Below are 24462 nucleotides of genomic sequence, written 5' to 3'. Positions count from 1 at the left end.
TCTCCATATGGGCCACTCAGTGGGCTTTGGATTCCTTTACTGCACCTCTTTCGGCTGTCTTAGATTTTCTGGCGAGTATTTTTCATCAGGGTGCCAGTTCCTCTACAGTTAAAGTACAACTGGCAGCTATTTCTAATTTTCATGTTGGGGTGAATATGTCTTCTTTGGCTTCTTCCAAACTTTGTAAGACCTTTCTTAAAGATGCTTTCCTTCTTATTCCCACAGTTAAGGACCCTACACATCTGTGGGATCTTACCTTAATGTTGGAGACATTGGTCTCTGCACCTTTTGAGCCCACAGCTTCAGTTGATTTGCAGTTTTTTACATGGAAAACTACTTTCCTGGTTACCATTTCGTCTGCCAGTTGAGTGTCAGAGCTTCAGGCTCTATCTATCAAAATGTCTTACATGATCTTTTACAAAGATAGAGTGTCGCTGCGCACTAATCCATCTTTCCTTCCTAAGGTAGCCTCGGAAGCTAATATTAATCAGACTATCAATTTACCATTTTTTCCCTGACTTCCAAAACAAAGGAGAATACAAGCTGCATCTGCTTGATGTTCATAGGCAATTGAGACTTTTCTTGCACAGGACGAAATCTTTTCGTAAATTGGATCAGCTTTTTGTGTCTTATGCTAAACCCTTCTTGGCAAGCCGCTTTCCAAGGTAACTATTGCTCACTGGATTTCTCAATGCATTGCTTGAGCCTATGCTGTGAAAGGCATGCCTCTGCCGGGACAAGTGAATGCGCATTTTACTCAATCTATGGCTACGCCATCTGCCTTCTCATCTAGGGTGTCTCTGGATGATATCTGTTCGGCAGCCACTTGGTCCTCATCTCATACCTTTATTTCACATTACAAGCTGGATATTGTGTCTAGGAACAGAGCATCCTTTGGTTCTGTGGTGCTCCAGAATATCCTTCCATGAGGGCCACCCAGGAATTTATGATAGCTGGGGACTCCATCCCACAGGTTGAAGACCATATGAAGTAAACTACTTCAGATAAAGAAGCTATGTACTAACCATAACTTTCCATCTGAGTAGTTGTACTTAATTTGGCTTCAACTTCCCCCCCCCCCCGCCTTCCCCCTGACCTTATCTTTGTGCAGTCTTCATATACCTTTGTATAAATTGTGAGGTCCTTGGCCCAGTCTAGGCCCGGGCGTTGGTAGTGACTCATGCTTATGATAAGGTGCTGTTGGGTCTGGTGTCTGGTTCCTTTTAGGCAGCAAACTCAATCTGAAGGGAGAAGGGAGATGGAGGGTATTATGGGTAAGGGGAGGAGCTTGGAGCTCGGATCCATAGCTGGAAAATGTGGCGGTGTCGGATCCAATGTGGATCTGAAACTCACAGGTTGAAGGCAAATGAAGTACAACTACTCAGATGGAACACTATGGTGAGTACATAACTTCTTTTTTATGCTATGGTACATTCAGTCTTATCTGAAGTGTGTGTGTGTGTGTGTGTGTGTGTGTGTGTGTGTGTGTGTGTGTGTGTGTGTGTGTGTGTGTGTGTGTGTGTGTGTGTGTGTGTGTGTGTGTGTGTGTGTGTGTGTGTGTGTGTTATTTAGTGGCACATTTAAGGAAAGGGTTTGTAGTACTCCAAGGATCGGTCTTGGGGTCTCTACTGTTTGGGATAATCTTTTCTGAGGTGCCAGTCAAAACCTGAGGTCTATGGCTGACCACATTTACAGATGACTGCAAGTTGGGCACTTTCTTAAATTCCCCTAGTGATGTGAACATCCTCCAAGAGGGCCTTACCCAAACTAATGACTGGTGCCAGAAGCATGGCCTCAAACTGAATGCCAAGAAATGCATCATTATCCCCTTTGGGGAAAATGTCATCCCCACTAATTATTACATTAATAACAGCACACTAAGCATGCAATCAGTCATGAGGTACTTTGGCACCCAGGTTGATAGCAACGTGACTTTTGACCACCATGTTGCCTCTTTTGTACGGAAGGCTTTCTACATGGCTCACCTCATAAATAAGGGTATTTCATCCAGGAACAAGGAGGTCATAACATCCCTGTACTCCTCCCTTATCATACCCATTGTCATGTACAGTGCCCCCTTCAGCATGTACCTTGCCAAGCACATGCAGCAGTTGGAGAGACCACAGAGGTTCCTGACCAGGAAATTCCAGGGTCTCAAACACCTATCCTATACAGATATGCTAAAAGCCCTGTCCTCTACTAAGTCTCATACAGACTGCTCAGAGGTGACCTGTGTCTGGTATACAAGGCCATTTCAGACCCAGCCTTGATGGAGTTGCTGCATATCCGTAAAACAAATTCCAGTTGAGCAACCCGCATGCAAGGCCTAAACCTGGTCTGTGACATTAATAGAACTTGGCCGGATATATTTGTGTCCCAAAGACTCCCCCATCTGTGGAATAGACTCCCTCTCTATGTCAAGCAGAATACCTCTCTAGCCCTGTTTAAGAGGAACCTGGACGACTGGACGGGAAACAGAAAATATACACCATTTTGTGAAGAATAATCATGAGAAATAAATGTTTTCTCTAACACTATTTTTCTATCAGTAGTTTAAGCTGCTATACTTTTCCCATAGCAGTATTCATGCCTTGTTGCAGTTTGACATGGTGACTTGAAATAGCATTGTAACAGTTGTTAATAAATAATGGTATATGTTCTCTAAGGCAAAATAAGATGTTTTGTTTGAAATTTAATATATATATAGGCTCCATATTGTGAGGATATTCATCAGAAATTCAGTTCTGAGGGGGTATAACGCATACAGGGATCTAGATGTTAAGAAATTCTCTAACATGCATCTGAGAGCACTGGAAAAATAGTTTCTGGGGGCTACTCCAACATAATTTAATTATTTCTTCCAGCGAAGTAGTCAGACCACCATCAAATCCTATGAATGACCTTGAGGGTATTATCCGATAATACTGAGCTCTACCAAGACATCCCTCTAGACTGTCAGTATCTAATGTGACCCTTCTTACCACAAAAAGAATAACCATTAGTAAAACATAGTCTATTTTTATGTTTTATATGTTGGACTTGGGACAGGACATTAACTACTAAGAGCATTAACAGAAACCTGGAAAATATGTTCTAGGGGTATTTATATATATGTGTGTGTGTGTGTGTGTGTGTGTGTGTGTGTATATATATATATATATATATATATATATATATATATAGAGAGAGAGAGAGTGTGTGTGTGTGTGTGTGTGTGTGTGTGTGTGTGTGTGTGTGTGTGTGTGTGTGTGTGTGTGTGTGTGTCTGAAGGTAGTCTTTCCCAGGAGCAGAGTGAACTCATACTTTGTGTAATTTTACCTGTTTTTCTCAATGTACTGAATAATTTACTGTACAGCCTTAGACATATTTTAGCTAGAGCTTAGTGAAGGCCCCTGAGACTTGCAGTGAATCTTTTTCTAAAGATTTATGTTCAGCGATTTTTATTTGAATATCCTGATGTAGAGTTGCATCTTCCCTGTGTATTCAGCAATCATAATTCATAATTTTAAATATTACATTATTCAACAGATGGTGTTAGAGCAGACTTCTTAGCAGGAAGCATGTCATCATTTGTGCTTCCCTCCCCCCAGAGGATACTGTGGCTGATTGCATAGTTATACTATTTATAATTGTTTTGAAAGGTTTTCAGTCCATAGGTGGCCATCTCATCTCATTTTTCACCTTACAATACAAGGATTGTGTTCCTTTCACATTCACACTGAAGATAGTTCAGGCTACAACCTACTGTGAATACGCTGACTGACAGAATGACATTGTGCATAAAATTGACATTAACAAGAGCCACACCACAGGTTCTGTTTAGAAAATCATACTGACATTGGGACCAAGGAAAAGAGTAATCTTATGGTAATGCATGTAAATAATGAAATATTTCTCTTTCAAAATCTGCTGTTTAGATGAGTGCATCACAAACTTAAGTTCTGAGACCACTATTTTCTTACTTGAATTCATGTGGCCACAGACTGAGAGCAAATTTAAGTTGAATGCAATGTATTTTTTTAACATGTAGGATTAAAATGATTACATTTTGTAAACGGAAATGTTTCTATTGGTTAATGTTAAAGGGCAGCAGGGCGCATGACTACAGTGGAGTTTTGAATTAATTCCATCGGCTAAGTTTAGTATATTGTTCTGGGTTGTGAGCCACATCATTTTAGGTAGATGGTTCCATTTAATCTCAGTGACCGAGTATTTTTGAAGTTATTTGTTCTGAGTTTTTGATTTGAAACAAGGCTACTTAATTTCTTTGGTTTGTTCTGGTGCAGGCTATTCAAAAGTGGAAATCAAAGAAACAGCAAATAAAGGAGGATATTCTTAAAAAAAAGGAAAAGACAGAAGAGGAATTTGAAGCAGATCGACTTGCTTATGAAGAGGCAGAAAAGAAAAGGTTAGAGATGGAGAAGCGAGAAAAACAAGCACAACTTGAAGAATGGAAGAAGAAAAAGGAGATAGAAGCTACACGATTGAAAGAAAAAAGACTTGAAGAAGAATTAGAAAGGGAAAGATTGCAAAAAGAAGAACGCAAGCGCCAGCTGGAAGTTAAACTAGCTGTGGAAGAGTATATTCGGCAAAAAAAGGAGCAAGAAGCACTTCAGAGATTAGAAAAAGAAGTCATAGAGCAGACTGAGAAGGAAGAGAGGAGAAAAGCTGCTTCAGAAGAGATCTCTAGGTTTCAAGAAAGAGTTAAGTATATATTTCTCTTATGATTGAACTTAGATTCTTGCATATCTAATTTATTTCTGAATTTATATTTTAAAAAAGGTGACCTGTTTTCCAGCCTTAGCAGACACACGGAATTAGCACAACTTCCAAATCTAATTAATGGATTCATGCATGGATCTGTGTTAATAAGTGCACATGTAGAATGGGATGTACATTTAGCAAATATACTGCTCATGTTGACTGTAGTATATATCCATGATCTCCTCTAAGCCTATGCCCATCTCCCTCTAATTCCCAAGTTTCTGCAGAATATCCCCCCTCCCTCTAATTCCCAAGTATCTGCAAAAGGCCGGCAGGTCACAGGCTCCTAGCCTTCCTAACCCCTTCCTGCTTAAAGGAGCTACTTCAGGTAGGACAGCATCCTCTTTTTCTCCATCTAGTCCACCAGAGCTGTTGCTGGAGTTGTTTCCTTCCCCGACTCAGATCTGGTAGATGGGTTCATCCACTGCAAAACAGCACTCCAAGCCCCCCGTTTGTTGCTTCATCCCTGTGGTAGTTGAGGTAGGTGGTCAGCATTAAAGCTTCTGAATTGGACCAGCCAACGAGGTCCTTTTTGCAGACTCAAATTCAATTAGGCCTTATCTCTTCAGGTCCTGGTCCATTTCCTAGACCTTCAGCTCCATCTGGCTTCCTCCCTTGGCCCCTTTGCATCCAAGGTCTTTGGATCCAGCTGCGTTCCGACCCTCAGTGTCGGATTGGATGGCTTGGCCATCTTCAACTTTGACACATTCCTTGGTCATATTGATTCTGACTACTTGGGGACTGGCTGGACTTCGGGCCCACATAGTCGAAGGAGGAGTTTGTGGGTCAGGTTCACTCTCCCATTTGGAGCACATTTGACAGCTTGGTTCTGGTCCCAACATCAAGGCTAAGTGTAGCTCCCTCATGCTTGGCAATGTCACTGGTATGTTCGGATACTGGGACCCTTGGCTGTGGGAGGCAAGGTTCTGCCTCAACCTTTGAGAAAAGAAGATATGTTCTCCTCTCAGGAGATGTGCTGGATGTCCCATCCCCTTTCCTGTCTGGGCCAGCAACCAGTCATTGCTCTGCTGCTAGACAGCTTGTATCAGTGGGTCTCCATCCTGCTCCCTTAGTGGAGCTTACAGCCTCTTCTCCTCTCCTCCAGCATCACCGAACTGGAAGGTTTCAGGGAAGAGGAGGTGTAAGAGGAAACATCCTGACTCCCCAGAAGAATCTTTCATAGTGGACACTGACCTCAAGGATGGAGAGGGGGTCCTCTAAATCTCCATGGGATGATGCCTCATTTGGTGATCTATTGGAGCTGCTTCTTCAATGCTGAGACTTGACCACCAAAACCCCTTGTGTGGAGGAGTTGTTATGTTTGGGGGACTTTGGTGTTGACCCGTCTACGCCTTGAGTGGTTTCTCCTCCAGCTGCACTTATAGACCTAGTGTCTTGGAGAGCATGGAAGAATTTGACCCAGTGAACACCATCCCAAAGAAGCCTGATAAGATTCTTGCACTCCCTAAGGGCCAGTCACAATTGAATAAGGGTTAGCCATTGAGGCTGTTGTGGTGGCTGCTACCAAGAACAAGATCTTTGAAGAGAGCTTTTTGGTTCAGCCCCCCCCCCCCCCCCCCCCCGAATAGGGAGTCTCAGGCTTTGGATCATTTAGGGAAGAGCTCCTGTGCCTCAGCTACTTTTGCATTAAGGGTGCTTAATTACTTATCAAACTTGATCAGACTCCAACCTCACCTGGTGTCTGAAGTGTCAAGGAAAGTTAAGACGCAGTAGTCTCAGGAGATTAAAAGGAAAAGATTCCATGAGGTTGATTTTTAATGCAGCCAGTGGAGCATCCCAAGTGGCTGGCTCTGGCATTGCCATGTGACACCACACTTGGATTTGATTATGGAACTTTGCAGATTGCTTCAATGCATCCTTTGTTAATGGCTTGTGTCATGACTTCTTTTTTTTCAGGTTGAAAGTTATTAAAGATACTCTAACGAGAAGCTAGCAAGACAGGAAGACACTATCTGCCCTAGGAGTGCTTTTCTCCACCTCTCAATGAATCTTTCTGAGGAATTAAAAAGGGAGCAAATGCCTCTTATTCAGATAGCCATACCTGTCTTGTCAGGATGTTCCTTTAGAGGGTTCCTTCAGAGGACAGGGGAATCATAATGGATGCTGTCAGTCTGCAGAATTAGGTTTTCCATGGGTCTTTCTCCAGCGAGCCCTTTCAGCAACCCTAAATTGTTGCCAGACTGTCCTCTGTGGAGGCATTTGGGGGTCACTTGTCTCTTCACACAGATGCTTGGAAGGCCATCACTGTGGACGCATGGGTGTTAACATTTATATCCAGAGACTACTCTATTCCCTCTTAGAGGTTCCAAACTTTTGTCACAACTGTCTGCCAGATGTTCTACCCTGTCAGAGACTGCAAGCAGTAGTAGAGATTCATAAGCTGCTCGCAAATAGAGTCATCCAAGAAGTCCTACAAGACCAGTGAGAATCCCGGGTCTATTCGAGATTCTTTTTGGTACCAAAGAAGAACAAGGACCTCAAGCCCACCTTACATTTAAGGAGTTAAGCAAACTGAATCATTTTATGAAACAGATCAAATTCTGGATGGTCACAGTGCAGTCCATCTTACTTCTGCTGAGGAAGGACGATTGGATGTGCTCGATAGACCTCAAGGATGTCTACTGTCATATAAAGATAGACAGGCACTCCAGGAGGTTTCTGTGCTTCTGGCTGAGGGCCAATCAGTATCACTTCAGGGTCCTGCAATTTGGTTTCACAACAGCCCCACCAGATGTTCACCAAGTGCATGGCAGTGGTCACAGCCTTGTTCTTACTGCAGGGATTCTAGGTCTTCCCTTACCTGAACGATTGACCACTTACTGTTCCCACAAGAGCATTGTTGATCATGGCCTTGGTTACCTTATTCCAGTTATGAGACCACTTAGGCATTATAGACAGTTACCTAAAGTGGTGCCTACAGCTTGTTCAGGTATTAGAGTTCGTAGGTTGTCTCTGAGATACAGTCCGTCAAATTGCCAGACTTCTGAACTCCAGAGTAATCCGCCATCATGCTCAGCCTTGTCAGTGCTTGCAATCTCAAAGCCTCCAGCTCATATAGTTATGAAACACTTAGAGGTCATACGGCAGTATCCACAGAGTTTATTCCTTTAGCCAGATATAATATGAGGGCTTTGCAATGGACTCTGACATTATAGAGGGTCTTTCTTAATCCACTCAATGGATTTTTCCAATACAGTTAATGAGGGTTTGTCATAATCAAATTCATTGGTGGTTGCAGCCTCCTTTATTGAAAAACAGGAGACTGTTGTTCCAACTCCCTTGTCCATTGTCACTGTGGATGCCTCCCTTCTCGGGTGGGGGGGGGGGCATTTGGAAGGGAAGATAGTTCAAGGCTCCTGGTCTTCTGTGGAGGCTGACATCCACATCAGTGTTCTGGAGATGAGAGCTGTCCCTGCACTGCAGGCTTTTCAGGACACCCTTCCCAGAGATGTGATTGCAGTACAAACAGGTAATATGCCTTTGTCTGGTATCCCAACAAGAAGGGAGAACATGTTCATATCCTCTTTGCTGAGAGACCATGAGGGTTTGGCAATGGGCAATTTTTTTCTCAATGATTTCTGGTTGATATGCATATACCAGGGAACTCCAACATTCTGGCCAACAGTCTCAGCAGGAGAATTCTGCTTCCCCATGAGAGGTCCCTAAATCCAAGAGGGTAATGCTTGAATTTTTGGGAGCTGGGGAAGTCTGTGTTGTGACCTATTCCTCAACCTATCCAACAGCAAGTACAGCAGCTATTACGGCTTAGTTCCCCCTCCTAGACAGTCATCCATGTACATTGTACACTTTGATGTTTCTTTGGCCCTTTACGCTTATCCCCCTAGTTCCTTTGACTGTAGAATTTCTTCAGAAGGCAGCCCACTGCAAAGTAGCTGTGATCTTCATATCACCTTTCTGGCCTCATGAGGTGTGGTTCTCCTTTTTTTGGCCTCTTCTGAAGTACCTCCCCTTTGGGTAGTGGACATACCTCTCAACTGTACCAAATTCCTTGGTGTTTACCATTTTTGAGGGCAAAATAATGGGGTGCCAACAATTCCCGACTGGCCCTTTTGATTCACTATTTTTTTTTTATTATTTATTTATTTGTTTTTGTTCATTTTTAAATTTATGGCTGATGTCACCAAGCATCACCAGCCTACAGGGGGCGTGCATGAATGACATCAGCTTTTTTGGACTGTTATTTTGAACTTTTTTGGAATAGCAGCATAGTGGTAACAGCAGAAGAGTGTGGTTCATCATTCAGTGCAGCAAAAGTATGTTTTGCTTGTTATAAAAAATCATTATTCAGAATCAGTTGCTGTGGTTTTTACTTAGTCATTGCTGTGCCAGTCCGTCTGCTCCACTCAGTTTTATCTGATACTGTGTGCGATTTAGTTATTCTATTAAGCAGAGGGATTCCGTTTCATTCCGTTATTATTCAGTGCATAGCTTAGCTAGGGGAGGAGTGTGTGTGTGTGTGTGTGTGTGTGTGTGTGTGTGTGTGTGTGTGTGTGTGTGTGTGCATGCAGTTAAGCAGAGTGGTTCCCTCGTTAATCAGACTTCAGTGCTGTGTTTTTTTTTTTTTTCCTGTAGTTATTGCTGCCGGTCCCATTTACTGATTGAGTGATTCCCTCATTTCAGACTAGCAGGTGTGTGTGCGGTTAAGCAAAGTGGTTTACTGTACTTATTACTGCCAGTCCTGTTTTATCTGCTTATGTGCTGTTCTACTGTAGTTATTGCTGCCAGAGCAGAATGGTTCCCTTGTAGTGTTCAGACTTCAGTGCTGTGTTTTGCTTCCACTTTATTCATTATTCAGACTAGCAGGTGTGTGTGTGTGTGTGTGTGTGTGTGTGTGTGTGTGTGTGTGTGTGTGTGTGTGTGTGTGTGTGCGTGTGTAATTAAACAGAATGGTTTATTGCCGCCAGTCCCAGAGAGGTTTCCTCGTTAATTATTCAGACTTCAAATAAGTGTTGTTTTACTATTGTATTGCTCGTTATTCAGACTAGGGGAGTGTATGTGCGATTAACGGTAGATGTTAAGTTGTCAATCTCGCCTTCATTCTTGCTTGATGGGTTCGGAGCCGATCCCTCGGCTCCGACTCGGCACTTGCTAAGCTCGAGAGTCACTTTTACCAGCTCGAGGCAGCCCCATATCCCATGATGCAAGGCGGTAAGTACCCAGATCTCGTTTGCCGCTTCGCTTATGAGGTCCTCCTTTTACCAGCTCCTGGTAAGTGATTCACTTTTTGATAGTTAAGCCCCTTTTTTGTAAGAAAACCCTTAATTGTTAGTTATAAGTTTATTATTTACATTTTCTGACAGAAAATCCCTGTCTTTTCTGATTTTTTTTAGTCAAACTTTACCCATCCCATCCCCTCCCTGTTAGGGTGTGTGTGTTTGTTTTATAGGAATACCTTTTGGTATTTTATTTAAGTTAATTTTTTGACTGGTGTGTGTGTGTGTGTTTTGTAAGCACCATGTCAAAGGAGAGGGTCTCAGGTTTTAAGAAGTGTGACTCGTGCTGTCAGAAGATGTCTCTGACAGACGGTCACACTTCTTGCCTGTATTGCCTGGGGCCTCTTCACCTGCAGGACTCCTGTGCTATTTGTCATTCCTTCAGCCAGAGAGTCCTGCAGGAAAGACGCAACAAGCTGATACTTAGGGGCCTTCTTAAGCCGGAGGGCTCTCCGGCTAAGTTGGCTCCATCTAAATCAGCAAAATCTTCCAAGGCCCAGGCTTCTGTGTCTAAGCCTGCGGCCTCGGCTCCGACTCGTTCCGAGTCGAGATCGGCTCCGGCTGGAGCCGATTCTGGCTTAACAAAGCCTTCGGCACCGATGGCTATCGGTGCCGAATCTGCATTGACCACTTCGGTGTCGGCTCCGATCGGTTTCGACCCCCATGTGGCACAGGCATCGGTGTCGGCTCCGATCGGCTCCGACACCGTTACTTTGGTGGCTGTATCGGCTCCGGCTGGAGCCGATACATCGAGGCTTCCTGTCGGCTCCGATAAGTCGGCTCCGACAGGATCTATAGTATCGGTTCCGATGGCTCATTCCAGGAAGAGGTCGAGGTCTCCTTCCTTGGAGCCGATACTCTCAGCTCCGGCTTCACCTCTTCTTTCGGAACGGAGCCATCGGAGCCGATCTTCAAGGTCATCCAGACTGTCAGACCATGACCTAGAGAGAGTGGTCAGCAGATTACTTAAGTCACAGGTACTGGCCCAAATGTTACATAGTCCGTCTCAACAGACGACTATTGCTCCACACCCCATTACAGTTCCTCCTTCAACTCTACCCCAGAGCTTGGAGTTGGAGTCTTCGGGAATGGTTACTGCTACGGCTGGAGGACGGATACCCCCTTCTGTTCCTTCAGCCTCTACTCTTATCTCCTCTTCGAGACCTTCCTTAGAGGGATTCGGTGGTCGGGCTTCCGTGGTCTCCTCCGAGGGGGTGAGTGGCATCGGACCCTTGTCCGAACCCGCTGTTCCCCTTGGAGCCTCGGCCTTGGTGAGCTCGGCTCCGACATCTGCCTCGGAGACTTCCCTTTCGGTGGTCCCTGGAGTTCCTAGTTCTTCGGAACGGGTTTTCTCGGACCTGCCTGGGAGGGGAGCATTCGAGGTGATGAAGAGTGTGCTGGCCACTGGTATCAGTCAGCAGTCTGTTCCCGTAGCTCCTCCCTCGATAGTACCTGTTGACATCTCTGCCACTTCTCTTGCTACAGGACCCAGAAATCCTCCGCCTCAGGTTTCCCCATTGGGAATTTCCCCCTCTTCCTAGGATTCTCCTGATGTTTCGGGAGATCCTCCTAGGAAGAGGACTTGTAAGAGGAAACATGTAGACTCCCCCGAGTCTGTCACTTCGGATACTGACTTTGATGAGTCAGAGGGATCCCCTAGATCCCCTCTGAGGATGTCTCCTTCTCAGACATCCTAGAACTCCTTAAACAGAGGGGAAACTGGCCCACCAACAATCCCTCTGAGGATGAGTCAGTATACCTAGAGGCGTTTGGATCTCGGCCCTCCACCTCCTGGGTGTCTCCGCCTTCGACCCCTTATGCAGGTTATTGCACGAAAGGCGTGGGCAGCTCCTGACTCTGTAGAGCCAGTCCCTAGGAGGCCTTCAAAATTTATCTCTGCCCCGTGTGACAAGCAATTCCTCACTAAGGGTGTCCCCGCTGATGCCATGGTGGTGGCTACGGCCACCAAAAAGGAACTTGCAGATCCTTCCGTACCTGTCCATCCTCCTAATAAGGACTCTAGGACCATGGATAGGTACGGTAAGCGGATGTTTTCCTCAGCGACCTTTGCTATGCGTTCGCTGAATTACCTATGTCACTTCACCAGACTCCAGAGGGATATCCTTAAGGAGCTGGGTGAAGTAGTTCAGGATCCTACAGCTGCAGGGGCTCAAGAAAAAATTGCTTCACAGCTAGGAACCCTCAATTCCATTGCAAACTCCTCCATGCGGCTAATATCTTATGCTGCTGATGGAGCGAGTAGAGCCGCAGGTACAGGTGTGGCTCTTAGACGCCAAGCCTGGATGCGGCTATGTGATTTTGCGGATCCCTTTAAGGCGTCCTTCACAAATTCTCCCTTTGATGGGTCAGCTTTGTTTGGCCCTCAGGTGAAGGAAACCTTGACCAGGTGCGAACAGGACGGCAAGACTCTTTCTGCTGTAGGAGTCCGTTTTTCCACCCCTTCTAGACCTTATCCCAAAGGACAGAAAGGTGGGAAGATGTGGTTCCGTAAACCCCAAGGAGTCATGCCGGATTCACGTGGTCAGTTTACCCCTAGAGGCAGAGGGGGTAACAACAACAGACGCCGCTCTAGAGGCAGAGGGGGTCCGAAGAACCAGGAAACAGAGAGCCTCTCTCTGACAAGCCCTTTCAGCATCCCTGAGATGTTGCCCGGCTGTCCCTCCTTGGAGGCAGTCGGGGGAAGATTATCACTGTACCCAGAAGCCTGGCATTCCCTCACTCAAGACAGATGGGTACAGTCGATCATATCCAAGGGTTACATAATTCCTTTCGAGGAAAGTCCCTTCCCCTCAAGTTCCCTTCCAGATGTACCACCCGGTCTAAGGGAAATTGCAGAGTTAGAAGTCTCAAAACTACTGCAAAAGAGCCATTCAGCCAGTTACAACAGACCATTCAGAGCCCGGAATCTACTCAAGGTTCTTTTGGTCCCCAAAAGACGGGAGACTGGAGACCAATATTGGATCTCAGCAGACTCAACAAGTCTGTCAAGAAGACAAGATTCGAATGGTCACTCTTCAGTCAATTCTGCCCTTCTTACAGAAGGACAACTGGATGTGCTCAATAGATCTTCAGGATGCGTACTATCACATCAAGATTCACAGACGCTCCAGGAGATTTCTCCGCTTTCGGCTGGGGTCCAGTCATTTCCAGTTCAGAGCCCTGCCCTTTGGTCTCACTACAGCCCCAGAGTGTTCACCAAATGCATGGCAGTGGTCACGGCTCACCTGAGGCGTCAAGGATTCCAGGTGTTTCCGTATCTCGACGACTGGCTCCTGTCAGCCACCACCAGGCATCAGCTTATACAAGCCAGGGATTACACAATAAACCTTTGTTCTCATTTGGGCATCTCGATCAACTTCAAAAGTCATCCTTATTGCCCTGCCAGTCTATTACCTTCATAGGCGCAAACTTAAACACTGTTCGGATGTCAGCTACCCTTACAGATCAAAGAGTTTCAGACATTCAGAGTCATATCAGGATCATTCTGGCCAACAAGAAAGTACAGGCCAGAATGGTTCTAAAGGTATTAGGTCTCATGGCTGCGGCCATTACTCTTCTTCCCCTGGCTCGATTCTACATGCGCCTTCTTCAGTGGATGCTGTTCACACAATGGTCATACCAACAACTTCCAATGCGTCACCAGATTCTGGTGACACAGACATGCAAAGATCATCTTGCCTGGTGGATCACATCTCCTCAGGTTCACCAAGGCAGGTACTTTGTACCCCCATCCCCGATAGCCACTGTCACCACGGATGCCTCCCTGATCGGGTGGGGGGTCATTATCAGGGCAGGATGGTTCATGGGACGTGGCAGCCGTTCGAGTACCATCTGCACATAAATGTCCTGGAGATGAGAGCAGTGCTTTTAACGTTGCAAGCCCTCAACGACTTTCTTCCCGTAGGGACAATTGCAGTCCACACAGACAACATGTCTGTAGTTTGGTATATCAACAAACAGGGCGGAACCAAGTCCTACCCCTTGTGTCGAGAAGCGCTCAGACTATGGCAATGGGCGATCTCCTCTCATCGGTTTCTGGTAGCAACGCATATCCCTGGGAAAACCAACATTGTAGCGGACAGATTGAGCAGAGCTATTCTCATGCCTCATGAGTGGTCTCTCAAGCAATCTATAGCGGAAGAGATTTTTCTGGAATGGGGTCGTCCATGTTGCGATCTTTTTGCTACTCCCCAAAACAGCAAATGTCCAGACTTCTTCTGCCTCTTCCCTCTATCAGGCCATCCCCCCAGAGACGCTCTGACCCAGGATTGGCCCCAGGGACTTCTTTATGCCTTCCCTCCATTTCCTCTGATCCCTCAGGTTATCCAGAAAGCTACCGTTTTGAGAGCCAAATTGATTCTCATTGCCCCTTACTGGCCTCGACAAGTTTGGTTCCCGTTCCTCCATCATCACCTTTTGGTGCAGCCGTGGCATCTGGACCCAGTGCCAGATCTTCTGATTCACCAATCGGGTCAGCTGCATCGGTCTGTCCCTTCTCTCAACCTCACAGCATGGTTGCTCCACTTCCTTCCTTAGCCAGGCTTCCTTTGATCTCTAACCCAGTTAGAGACATCATAGTAGCTTCACTAAAATCTTCTACCAGGAGGATTTATACAAGCAAATGGAAACGTTTCTCTTATTGGGCTAAGGCCAAGAATATTGATCCTTTTACTGCCCCTGTTCAGGCAGTCCTGGACTTCTTAGCAGAGATTTTTCATGCAGGCTCCTCTTCTTCCACAGTCAGAGTTCAATTGGCTGCTATTTCCAATTTTCATGTCGGGATAGCAGATCATAATATTATGTCCCATAGGCTCTGCAGGGCCTTCTTGAAAGGAATTTTCCTACTAAAGCCTCCAATCAGGAATCCTCCTCCTCAGTGGGATCTAAATTTAGTGCTGACATCCTTGATTCTTCCCCTTCGAGCCAGCTGCTTCTTGTTCCCTGAAATATCTTTCTTGGAAAACTTTATTCCTAGTGGCTATTACATCGCCAGGAGGGTGTCTGAACTTCATGCTCTTCGGTTCGACCCCCCTATTTGGTTTTTCACAAAGACAGAGTATCTTTGAGAACTAACCCAACCTTTTTGCCTAAGGTCGCTTCAAAGAACAATTTAAATCAATCCATTGATCTCCTGTATTTTTCCCTAACTATTCAGATAGAGCTGAACAAAAGCTACATTATCTTGATGTCCACCGTCAACTTAGATATTATTTGGACAGAACAAAAATTTAGAAAATCTGATCAACTTTTTGTTTCCTATGCGGATAATAAAAAAGGCCTTCCTGTTTCCAAAGTGACTTTGTCTAGATGGCTTTCTTCGGTCATCTCTGAAATTTATCTGCTCAGGGGAAAACAGCTGTGCTCAAAACCTAAAGCACATTCAACTAGGAGCTTAGCTACTTCTACAGCTTTTCAAGCTAGACTTCCTTTAGACACTATTTGTGCAGCGCCACTTGGGCCACTCCTCACACTTTTGTTTCCCATTACAAATTGGACTTGGCCTCCAGGGACAGAGCCAGTTTTGGCTCTACAGTCCTCAAGAGTTTGTTCCATTGAGCCACCCAGGATAGAGGTGCTAGGACGGTCCCATCAAGCAAGAATGAAGGAGATTGTCAACTTAAAATTAAAAAGTTATGTACCTACCATAACGTTCCATGTTAGTTGTCTTCTCTCGCCTTCTTTCTTGCGACCCTCCCTCCTTCCCCCTGGCCTGGTCAGACCTTGTTATAAGAAACTGTTATGCTGAAGACCATTCAGACCTGGTCCTTCTTCCATCTGTAAGTTTTCTTTCTTCCTTTTGGAAGTATTTTATGCTTGGTGCTGTTGCCCTTTGTCAACAAACGAGATCTGGGTACTTACCGCCTTGCATCATGGGATATGGGGCTGCCTCGAGCTGGTAAAAGTGACTCTCGAGCTTAGCAAGTGCCGAGTCGGAGCCGAGGGATCGGCTCCGAACCCATCAAGCAAGAAAGAAGGCGAGAGAAGACAACTAACATGGAACGTTATGGTAGGTACATAACTTCTTATTATACTGCTCAGACTAGACGTCAGTGCTGTGTTTTGCTGCCCCCTCATTATTCAGACTGGCAGGTATGCATTGTGGAATTAAACAGAGTGCTTTATTGCTGCCAGTCCCAGAGAGGTTCTCTGCTTCCCTTGTTCGTTATTCAGACTCAGACTGAGTGCTCTTTTACTATTGTATTGCTCGTTATTCAGACTAGGGGGTGGGTGGGTGCGTATATGTGTTAGTTAACATATCCATGTGTTGTCTGTCTGCACTTAATAATATGAAAAGTATTGCATATTGTTTGCAGTTACAAAATGTGGGAAGGCTGCATACTGTTTTCATGTTAATTCAAGACAGGTATACTGGATGTGATACCCTACTTGTAATCCAAGGGTTAACAAATATATGCAGTATCTGTTTCCTATGTTCCAGCAGAGTTGTCAGCAGGAAATTAATTTAAGGCACTGGGCTAAGTGTGATTATATCTGTTAGAACAAAAATTGGCATATTTATGATTATTTTTTGCTTAATGGGATGCCTAATAATCAACTCAAATTAGTACCCATGCAGACATTTCTTATTATGACCCATAAATCTTTTCCTGGTGAATGATACCAAAAAATTAAAAACAGAGCTGACTACATCACATGACCAATGTCTGTGCTTCAAATGGCCATGTTCAAGCTTTTTTATTAGAAATATTAAGGTTAATATTTGGTATTTTAACACCTTCTTGCTCTTTTGTGTTTCATGAGGGTGTACACAGGAGTCATGCTGCTGTGTCTTTCGGCTTTTCCCATTTAGGGGCCGCCACAGCAGAACTCCGGTCCGCTAATGATTGACAGTAGGTTTTTACGTGCCGAGTTGCCAGCCCTGATGCACAACCTTCAACGAAGGTACGGCCATTCACGCATGTCTCCACCCAGAAGACGCTCTAGCTGAGAATCGAACCGGACAGCGTCTTACTGTGAGGCGACAATGCTACCACAGCACCACCACCGCAATGTACACAGGAGTCATAGGAAGTCATTTAATTATGCTTTCTCAGAAAGTAAGATATAGGTCTACATATATCTTAATAACTATTGCCATTCATTAGAAATTGCAATCTGTTTATATGACACACAAAGTGAGGCTCTTGTCATGATTAGGCACTGCGCCCATTTGGAAATTTCACAAATATCAATCTATATTACAACATAAAAAATCCTGAATAAGTAAGAACTAAAAAAAAAATACGTTAAACATTATGCCTTATATTTTATGTGATAACTTTCAAAGAGCTGGTAATGCCCCAGTCAATGAATTGTTCCTTGTTACTTTAAATATTGGAGGTGTACAGAGTGAATAAAGTAAGTGTAATTGATTTTTCACAGGTGTGTGTGTGTGTGTGTGTGTGTGTGTGTGTGTGTGTGTGTGTGTGGTGTGTTCCTCTTAAAATTTGTGGTTTTCTTGCAAGTCATTGAGAACTGACCTCACTACTACTTCTTCTTTTGGCTTTTCCTGGTTAGGGGTCACCATAGCGGATCACCTGTCCGCTCATGATTGGCAGTGGAGTTTTTATGGTGTCGAGTTGCGAGCCCGGCACCCAACCTTCCACAGAAGGCACACACACACACACTCTCTCACACCTAGGGCCAATTTGGAGTGTCCAATCCACCTACAGCATGTCTTTGGAATGTGGGAGGAAACTGGAGCACCTGGAGGAAACCCATGCAACCTCAGGGAGGACATGCAGACTCTGCACAGAAGGCACCCCAGCCGAGGATCGAACCGGAGAACCTCTTGCTGTGAGGTGAAAACACTAACCGCTGCACCACCGTGGCCGCCCTGAGAACTGAACTCACTAAATAATGATATCCATTTAAATTTCAGTCTCCCTATCTGTCAGGAAAGGCATGGTAACAGAAAACATTTTATTGTAGCAATTTTTCAAGATTATACAAGTAATGTTTAAAATGTTTCCCTGCCCTGGTTTTTGAGTCTTTGCCCCCCCCCCCCAGTAAATTTTGGCTTTTTCCAGATTTCTTGTGCTGCATAGTTCTTCAGTGAGAGATATGTTTAGTGCTGCTTATGCCAAGTCTCTTTGTGTTGTTAGTAGCACAACAGATAGAATAATTATTTTTGATGCAGAAGGCTGTGGGTTCTACTCCCACAGTATGCAGATGGATTGCTGATACTGTACTGTGTTGTATCTTAAAGGGGGTGGATGCTGCAGTTCTCAGAATGTCCTAATTTGCGGAGATACCTAGTTACTATGAACCTGTTATCAGGTTATGTCCAATACGGCAAAATGCACCAGAAGCAAGGGTTAAAGCAAACGTCTTTATTAAACAAAATAAAAGGTTAAACACTTTCATCTACAATATGTTTTAACTTCTTCAGATTTATTCTGTGTAATAAAGATGTTTGCTTTAACCCTTGCTTCTGGTGGAGTTTGCCGTATTGGACGTTTTCTTGGTTTTGGCTGTGGACTTGACCTGTTTTCAGTTTGCCATCCATTCCCTGTTGCAATTTTACTAGCTTATCATATTTTTTTTAATGTTACGTAGGCAATTTATTCCTCAGGGGCAACAGACACTTTATTTGTTGATGAAACATTGAAATATAAAGTTGCTTGCGAGCAGCAACCTCTTCATTAGCTACAGATCTCTTTAATGTGGAATTATTTAGATAACTTTTACTTCTGCAGAGATTGTGAATATTTACTGATACTGGTGGATTTTAGAACTTTGAGTAGACTTTTATTATGGAAATGCTCTGAATTGGGCAGTTTTGTCATTATTGGTTCATGCATTTTGTTTCATTGCTTACTGGAAAAATGTTCAAAACAAATTTAAAATGCGTTTTAACAAGTGTGCTGTATTATACAAGGAATATAATTTAATAGAATCAGGAAGGTGTATCAAGATGTTTCAAGTGCAAGGGGCCTATGATTTGAAAACAGCCCACAGGTAATCTTTATCCTCCACTGGCAGGATGTTTTTTTTTTTTGAATGTGGGTTTCAGTGCTGTTTCAAGGACAGAGAATTTTTAATGGTAAGTCTGTTTTCATTGTGAGACTGTATTGCTTTGTTCAGCAGATGTCTATTAGTGTTTGTGCTATAAAATGTAAAATAAAAGTTTTAAATGTAATGCAGATAATCATTATAGAAGTAAGCAGTATGCATATTACAGTGATGTTCATCGTGTTTCACTGTTGCAGTCATTACACTTGGGTTATCCTGCTGGCAGGCGACCCGTAGTCGGCCCGAGTTCCAAAGTCTTGGTTCGGCGTCGGCGGCTATCACCTCTACCCTGACATCAGTGCGCCAGGGGTATAAAAGTTGCAACCGACGCCATTTTCTTCAGTCTTTCTTGCCACGTGGTACCTGAAGCAAACCAGTTAGCAAGTGCCGGTCGGCCGACTCCTGAGATTTTCAAAATTGAATTTCAGAACCGAAGTCTTCAATAAAGCTAAGTACCCCATTGGGGAAACTTTTTCTTGCTCCAGACCGATGTCAGTAAAAGTTAATAATTGTATTTCTTGTGGGAAGCAAATACCTCATAAGGACTTTCACTCTTACTGCATTCCTTGCCTAGGCCCTGACCACGACGTTACTAGTTGTCAGTTTTGTGCTAGATTCAATAAACGCACTATTAAATGTCGGTTTGATTTTGCTTTGCATTATTTTGGATGAAGATTTAATTATATAATGCCATTGGAACAACCGACGACCGGAATGTATAAAAAACGCAATGACAAAGAAAAAGACAGGCATCCGAGGTCCAAAACCGACGACGAAGCCTCTTCTAGGCCACTCGCCGGTTCTCAGTGAGATGCTTTCGCAGCCCCTGACACCCGCTACCTCAGAGCCACAGGCCGTTACCGACAGCCACGTGGAGACACAGAGGCCTGTGGAAACTCAAGGTACTGGGCCTATGGAAAATATACCCTCAGATGGGTCCAGAGCCGCTGAACAGGCACCGGCTTCTGAGGGTGTTTTCAGACCTACACAGCTTACAATTAAAGCTACTACAGCAGCAAAGGCAAAGTCAAAAACACCATTAAAGACAAGGAAACAAGTGCAGAATTCTCCAGAACAGTCATCCATGCCAAAGAAACAGATGCTTAAAATGGCTGAAGACCTTATTACTTTAATCAGGGGCTCCCATCCCCTCCTGACAAAAGGCCTAGGCAAGGCACTGATTATGATTCCTCTGATCAGGTTTCCATTTCTTCTGATTCTTCTTCTGACCAGGGCTATTCTCTCCCTCCCTATGAGGACTCTGATGCTGAAGAGCCCATTCCTTCAGCCTCACTGCCTGAGGATTACTCTTTTGGGGAAACCCTGCACACCACGAGGGAGCATTTCCATTGGGAGAGCCAGGATTACTCAGAATCCAAGAAAAGGCTCAGAGATTTCCTTTTATTGCCTCAGGGTCCCTGACTCTCATAAATTTCTTTACAAAAACCCTGCTGCAGACCCAGAAACTATTTCTCAGGGTCCTAAAGGGGTTAAAGCTTGCACTGCCAAAAATCCTGTCCCCTCAGATAGGGATTCCAGAGCTCTGGACAGATGGGGGAAAAAGTTTACACTTTAGCTTTAGCTGCTTTAGCTGTAAGAGCTTTAAACTGTCAGTTTCACATGCTTAAATATCAACAGTATCTCATGTCATTGTTAAAGCAGAAAATGGTTACAAATATAGAAGGTCCTGACAGTAAAGAAATGCAGGATTTATTGCATGCAGTTGAACAAGTGGGAAAGCATACTCTGCAATGTGGTTTTGATTCATTAGAGGCTTCTTGTAGAGCCGCAGTTACAGGCTCAGTTATTCGAAGACATGCTTGGTTGAAAGAATAAAGTTTACCTGACCATGTTAAAGTAAAATTATTGGATGCTCCACTACAGCATGATACTTTGTTTGGTGTTAAGGCAGAGGAGGTGTTAAAGAAAATGGAGGATAAAGCAAAGTCAATGCAAACTGCGAAATATTTTTTACAGGTTCAACCACCTAGATTTAGCAGAAACTGGCCTTCAAAAAATTGGTCCTTTCCAGACAGGCCACAAAGAGGCAGATACAGACGCCCAAGAGGCAGATCTCAGCCCCAAGACTACTACAGACCTAAACAATGGGGTGCTTCAGCCCCCAAAGGAGGGGAAGACAAATCACAACCCTATAGGAAACAGTCACAATGACTTCCCTCTGCAAATGCCAAGCTCTTACCAATTGACAGCACCCCTAGGGGAAAAGCTAGCACTTTTCTCAAAAAATTGGCACATGATCACCCAAGACCAATGGGTGTTGAATATAGTTTCTCAAGGGTACAGGTTCCACTTCCACATGCTTCCAAAACCAAAAGGTATGCCAAACCTGCCATAACACCAATGGGCAGAGGCACAAAAACAGATTACTGCTCTTATGGATATGGGAGCTATTTAAAAAGTTCCACAAGAAGAACAGGGCCAAGGATTTTACTTACGACTTTTCCTAGTACCCAGAAAAGTCAAAGCCTGGAGACCAGTACTGTACCTGTCAATCCTAAATACTTTCCTGGATGTTCCAAAATTCAAAATGTTAACACTGCAACAACTTCTGGCCATGCTGGGCAAATAGGCTTGGCTAGTTACTTTGGATCTCAAGGAGGCATACCTGCACGTCCCAATCAGACAATCATGAAGAAGATACCTCAGATTTATAGCAGGCTCAATGCATTACCAATTCTCTGCACTGCCCTTTGGCTTATCTACTGTGCCCAGGGTCTTCACAAAATGCTTGGCACCAGTAATTGCATTTTGCAGACAAAAAGGAATTTAAATATATCCCTACTTGGATGACTGCCTTAGTCAAACAGAGAGCAAGGACATTCTTCTAAAGCACCTGGCGTTTGTAAAAAGATTGCTAATTTGCCTAGGGTACACAGTAAACGAAAATAAATCAAAACTAGTGCCCTCTCAAGAGATAATATTCCTGAGTGCAAGCTTAAATACAACTGCCCAGATGGCTTATCTCACGCCAGACAAACAAAGGCAACTGACTCATTACTTTCAAATGATGGCAACAAAGACCCAGCTCCCTGCAAGAAAACTTCTGCAGGCTCTGGGTTTCATGGCATCTTGCATACTACTAATTCCATATGCCAAACTGCATATGAGGAAACTACAATGGTATATAAAAATTGTTTGGACTCAGCATTGTCACAGCCTAGAGACAATCATAACCTTGATTCCCTGCCTACAACAGGAGTTTCAATGGTGGTCCCAGGCCTGTCACCACAACAAGGGACAGCCTTTCACCTTACCTACAGTCAGGCAGACAATAACAACGGATGCATCGGATTATGCCTGGGGAGCACATATGGCAGGAAAATGTATTCAGGGCACATGGCCCAAGGAACAAATGCATCTTCACATCAATCAAAAAGAGATGCTAGCGGTACAGAATGCCCTGACAGCCTTCAAGGACCTAATACATCCAGGACAATTATTAATAAAGACGGACAATACCACAGTTATGTGGTACATAAACAAGCAAGGGGGCACACATTCCTATCCCCTATGCAGACAAGCCATGACTTTGTGGAACACAGCACTGACCGACCAGGTACATCTGCAAGCACAATTCCTGCCAGGAACAAAAAATACACTGGCAGATGAACTCAGCAGAAATCTCACAGATCCTCTCGAATGGAAGCTAAATCCACAAGTGTTCAACATGATAACAAGGGAGTGGGGATGCCCAGACATAGATCTTTTTGCCTCCCCTCACAATTGCCAATTACAGAAATTTTGCACAAGGACTTATCACTCTCAAGCATGGAAAGTGGATGCTCTATCTTTCAGCTGGAAAAACCTGACAGTCTATGCCTTCCCTCCGATGCCTCTTCTCACCAAGGTGCTTCTAAAAGTCAGACAAGAGAGGCCAAAAATGATCCTGATTGCACCAGACTGGCCACGCCAGCACTGGTACCCAATCCTAAAGATTTTGTCCGAAGGCCCACCTTGGCCTTTACCTCAAATCCCTCATCTTCTGACACAGCAAAGCAATCAGATTCTGCACAGTCAACTCAGAACCTTAAACCTGGCAGCATGGCAGATAATGTAGCCACTCAGACTGCACCTCTCTCTAAAACTGTTATGGATGTAAATTTGGAGGCCAGGAGACCCAGCACTAGGAAATCTTATGTAGAAACATGGAAGAGATTCTGTGCTTGGAACCAGGCACAAGGGCTTGACCCACTGGTCCCTAATATGCCTCACATTTTGCAATACCTGACAGATGTTGGACAAAGGCCTATCTTTTTCGTCTATTAAAATCCATGCCTCTGCCATTTCAGCTCATTACAATACGGATCCTCCTATTTTTTCACATCCTCTACTACGACAGTACCTCAGAGGGGCAAAGAATATAAGACCCCCTAGGAGAGCACCAGTACCTACTTGGGACCTCAATTTTGTTTTAGAAAAACTAACACTGCCTCCATTTGAACCAGCCAGCACAGCTGATCTAAAATTCTTGTCATGGAAAACTGCTCTGCTCCTAGCAATAACTTCAGCAAGAAGAGTTTCAGAGTTACAGGCATTGATGGCTGTGGAACCTTTCCTCATTTTTCACCAGGACAGGGTTTCTTTAAGAATGAACCCAACATCCATGCCAAAAGTGGTCACCAATGTGGCCTTGAACCAAACTATTCATTTGCCTACTTTCTACCCAAATCCCCAGAACAAAGGGGAAAGACTTCTGCACTCTTTGGATATACACAGGCAGCTACGATTTTACTTGGACAAAACAAAAGTTTTCAGAAAAACTGAGCAACTGTTTGTAGCATATGCTGCAGGATCACAAGGAAAATCTATTACAAAGCAGACAATCTCCAAATGGATAGGACACTGCATCCACTTCTGTTATGCACAACATGGCAAATCTGTGCCTAAGGGCATTAGGCCTCATTCTACCAGAGCAGCAGCCACTTCAGCAGCTTTCCTCAGAGGGGTACCAACCAAAGACATATTAGAAGCTGCAACCTGGAGCTCAGTGCACACTTTTACCAAGCACTACCACCTACCTCTCTACTCCAAATCCAGAGCAGGCTTTGCCACTGCAGTTCTGCAGGGCTTGTTAGCCTCACCAAATCCAATCTAGACCCAGCCACCCTACCTCAGCTTTGGGATTCTACCCAAGTGTAATGACTGCAACAGTGAAACACGATGAACATAGTACAGTTGTGTACCTACCATAAATGTAGATGCTTGAGTGTCTTCACTGTTGCAGTCCTGGTTACCCACCCACCATCCCCCTCTTTGCTGGGACTATTCTGTACTTCTCAACTCTATACAACCTATGTGGTGTATTTGCTTTTAGAAGAAGGAAATGTTTATAGTAATATATGCATAGTTGTTTGGCATATTCTTATCTTTACAACCTTCATATCTG

General features: G+C 44.3%; 1 protein-coding gene across 1 annotated transcript in view; it reads left to right on the top strand.

The window, feature by feature from the left end:
• CCDC112 (coiled-coil domain containing 112) overlaps window positions 1-24462 on the top strand; it is a 1199833-nt gene that overhangs the window by 735754 nt on the left and 439617 nt on the right. Inside the window, exon 7 of the mRNA XM_044059045.1 lies at window positions 4287-4703. Coding sequence (XP_043914980.1) covers window positions 4287-4703 — 417 coding nt within the window. The remainder of the gene's footprint in view (window positions 1-4286; window positions 4704-24462) is intronic.

This window comes from Protopterus annectens, chromosome 17.part0 (assembly GCF_019279795.1).
Source record: "Protopterus annectens isolate FY-2018-M chromosome 17.part0, PAN1.0, whole genome shotgun sequence".
Lineage (NCBI taxonomy): Eukaryota > Metazoa > Chordata > Ceratodontiformes > Protopteridae > Protopterus > Protopterus annectens.
Note: the sequence above shows the minus strand (reverse complement) of the source record. Positions and strands in the feature narration are given on the sequence as shown.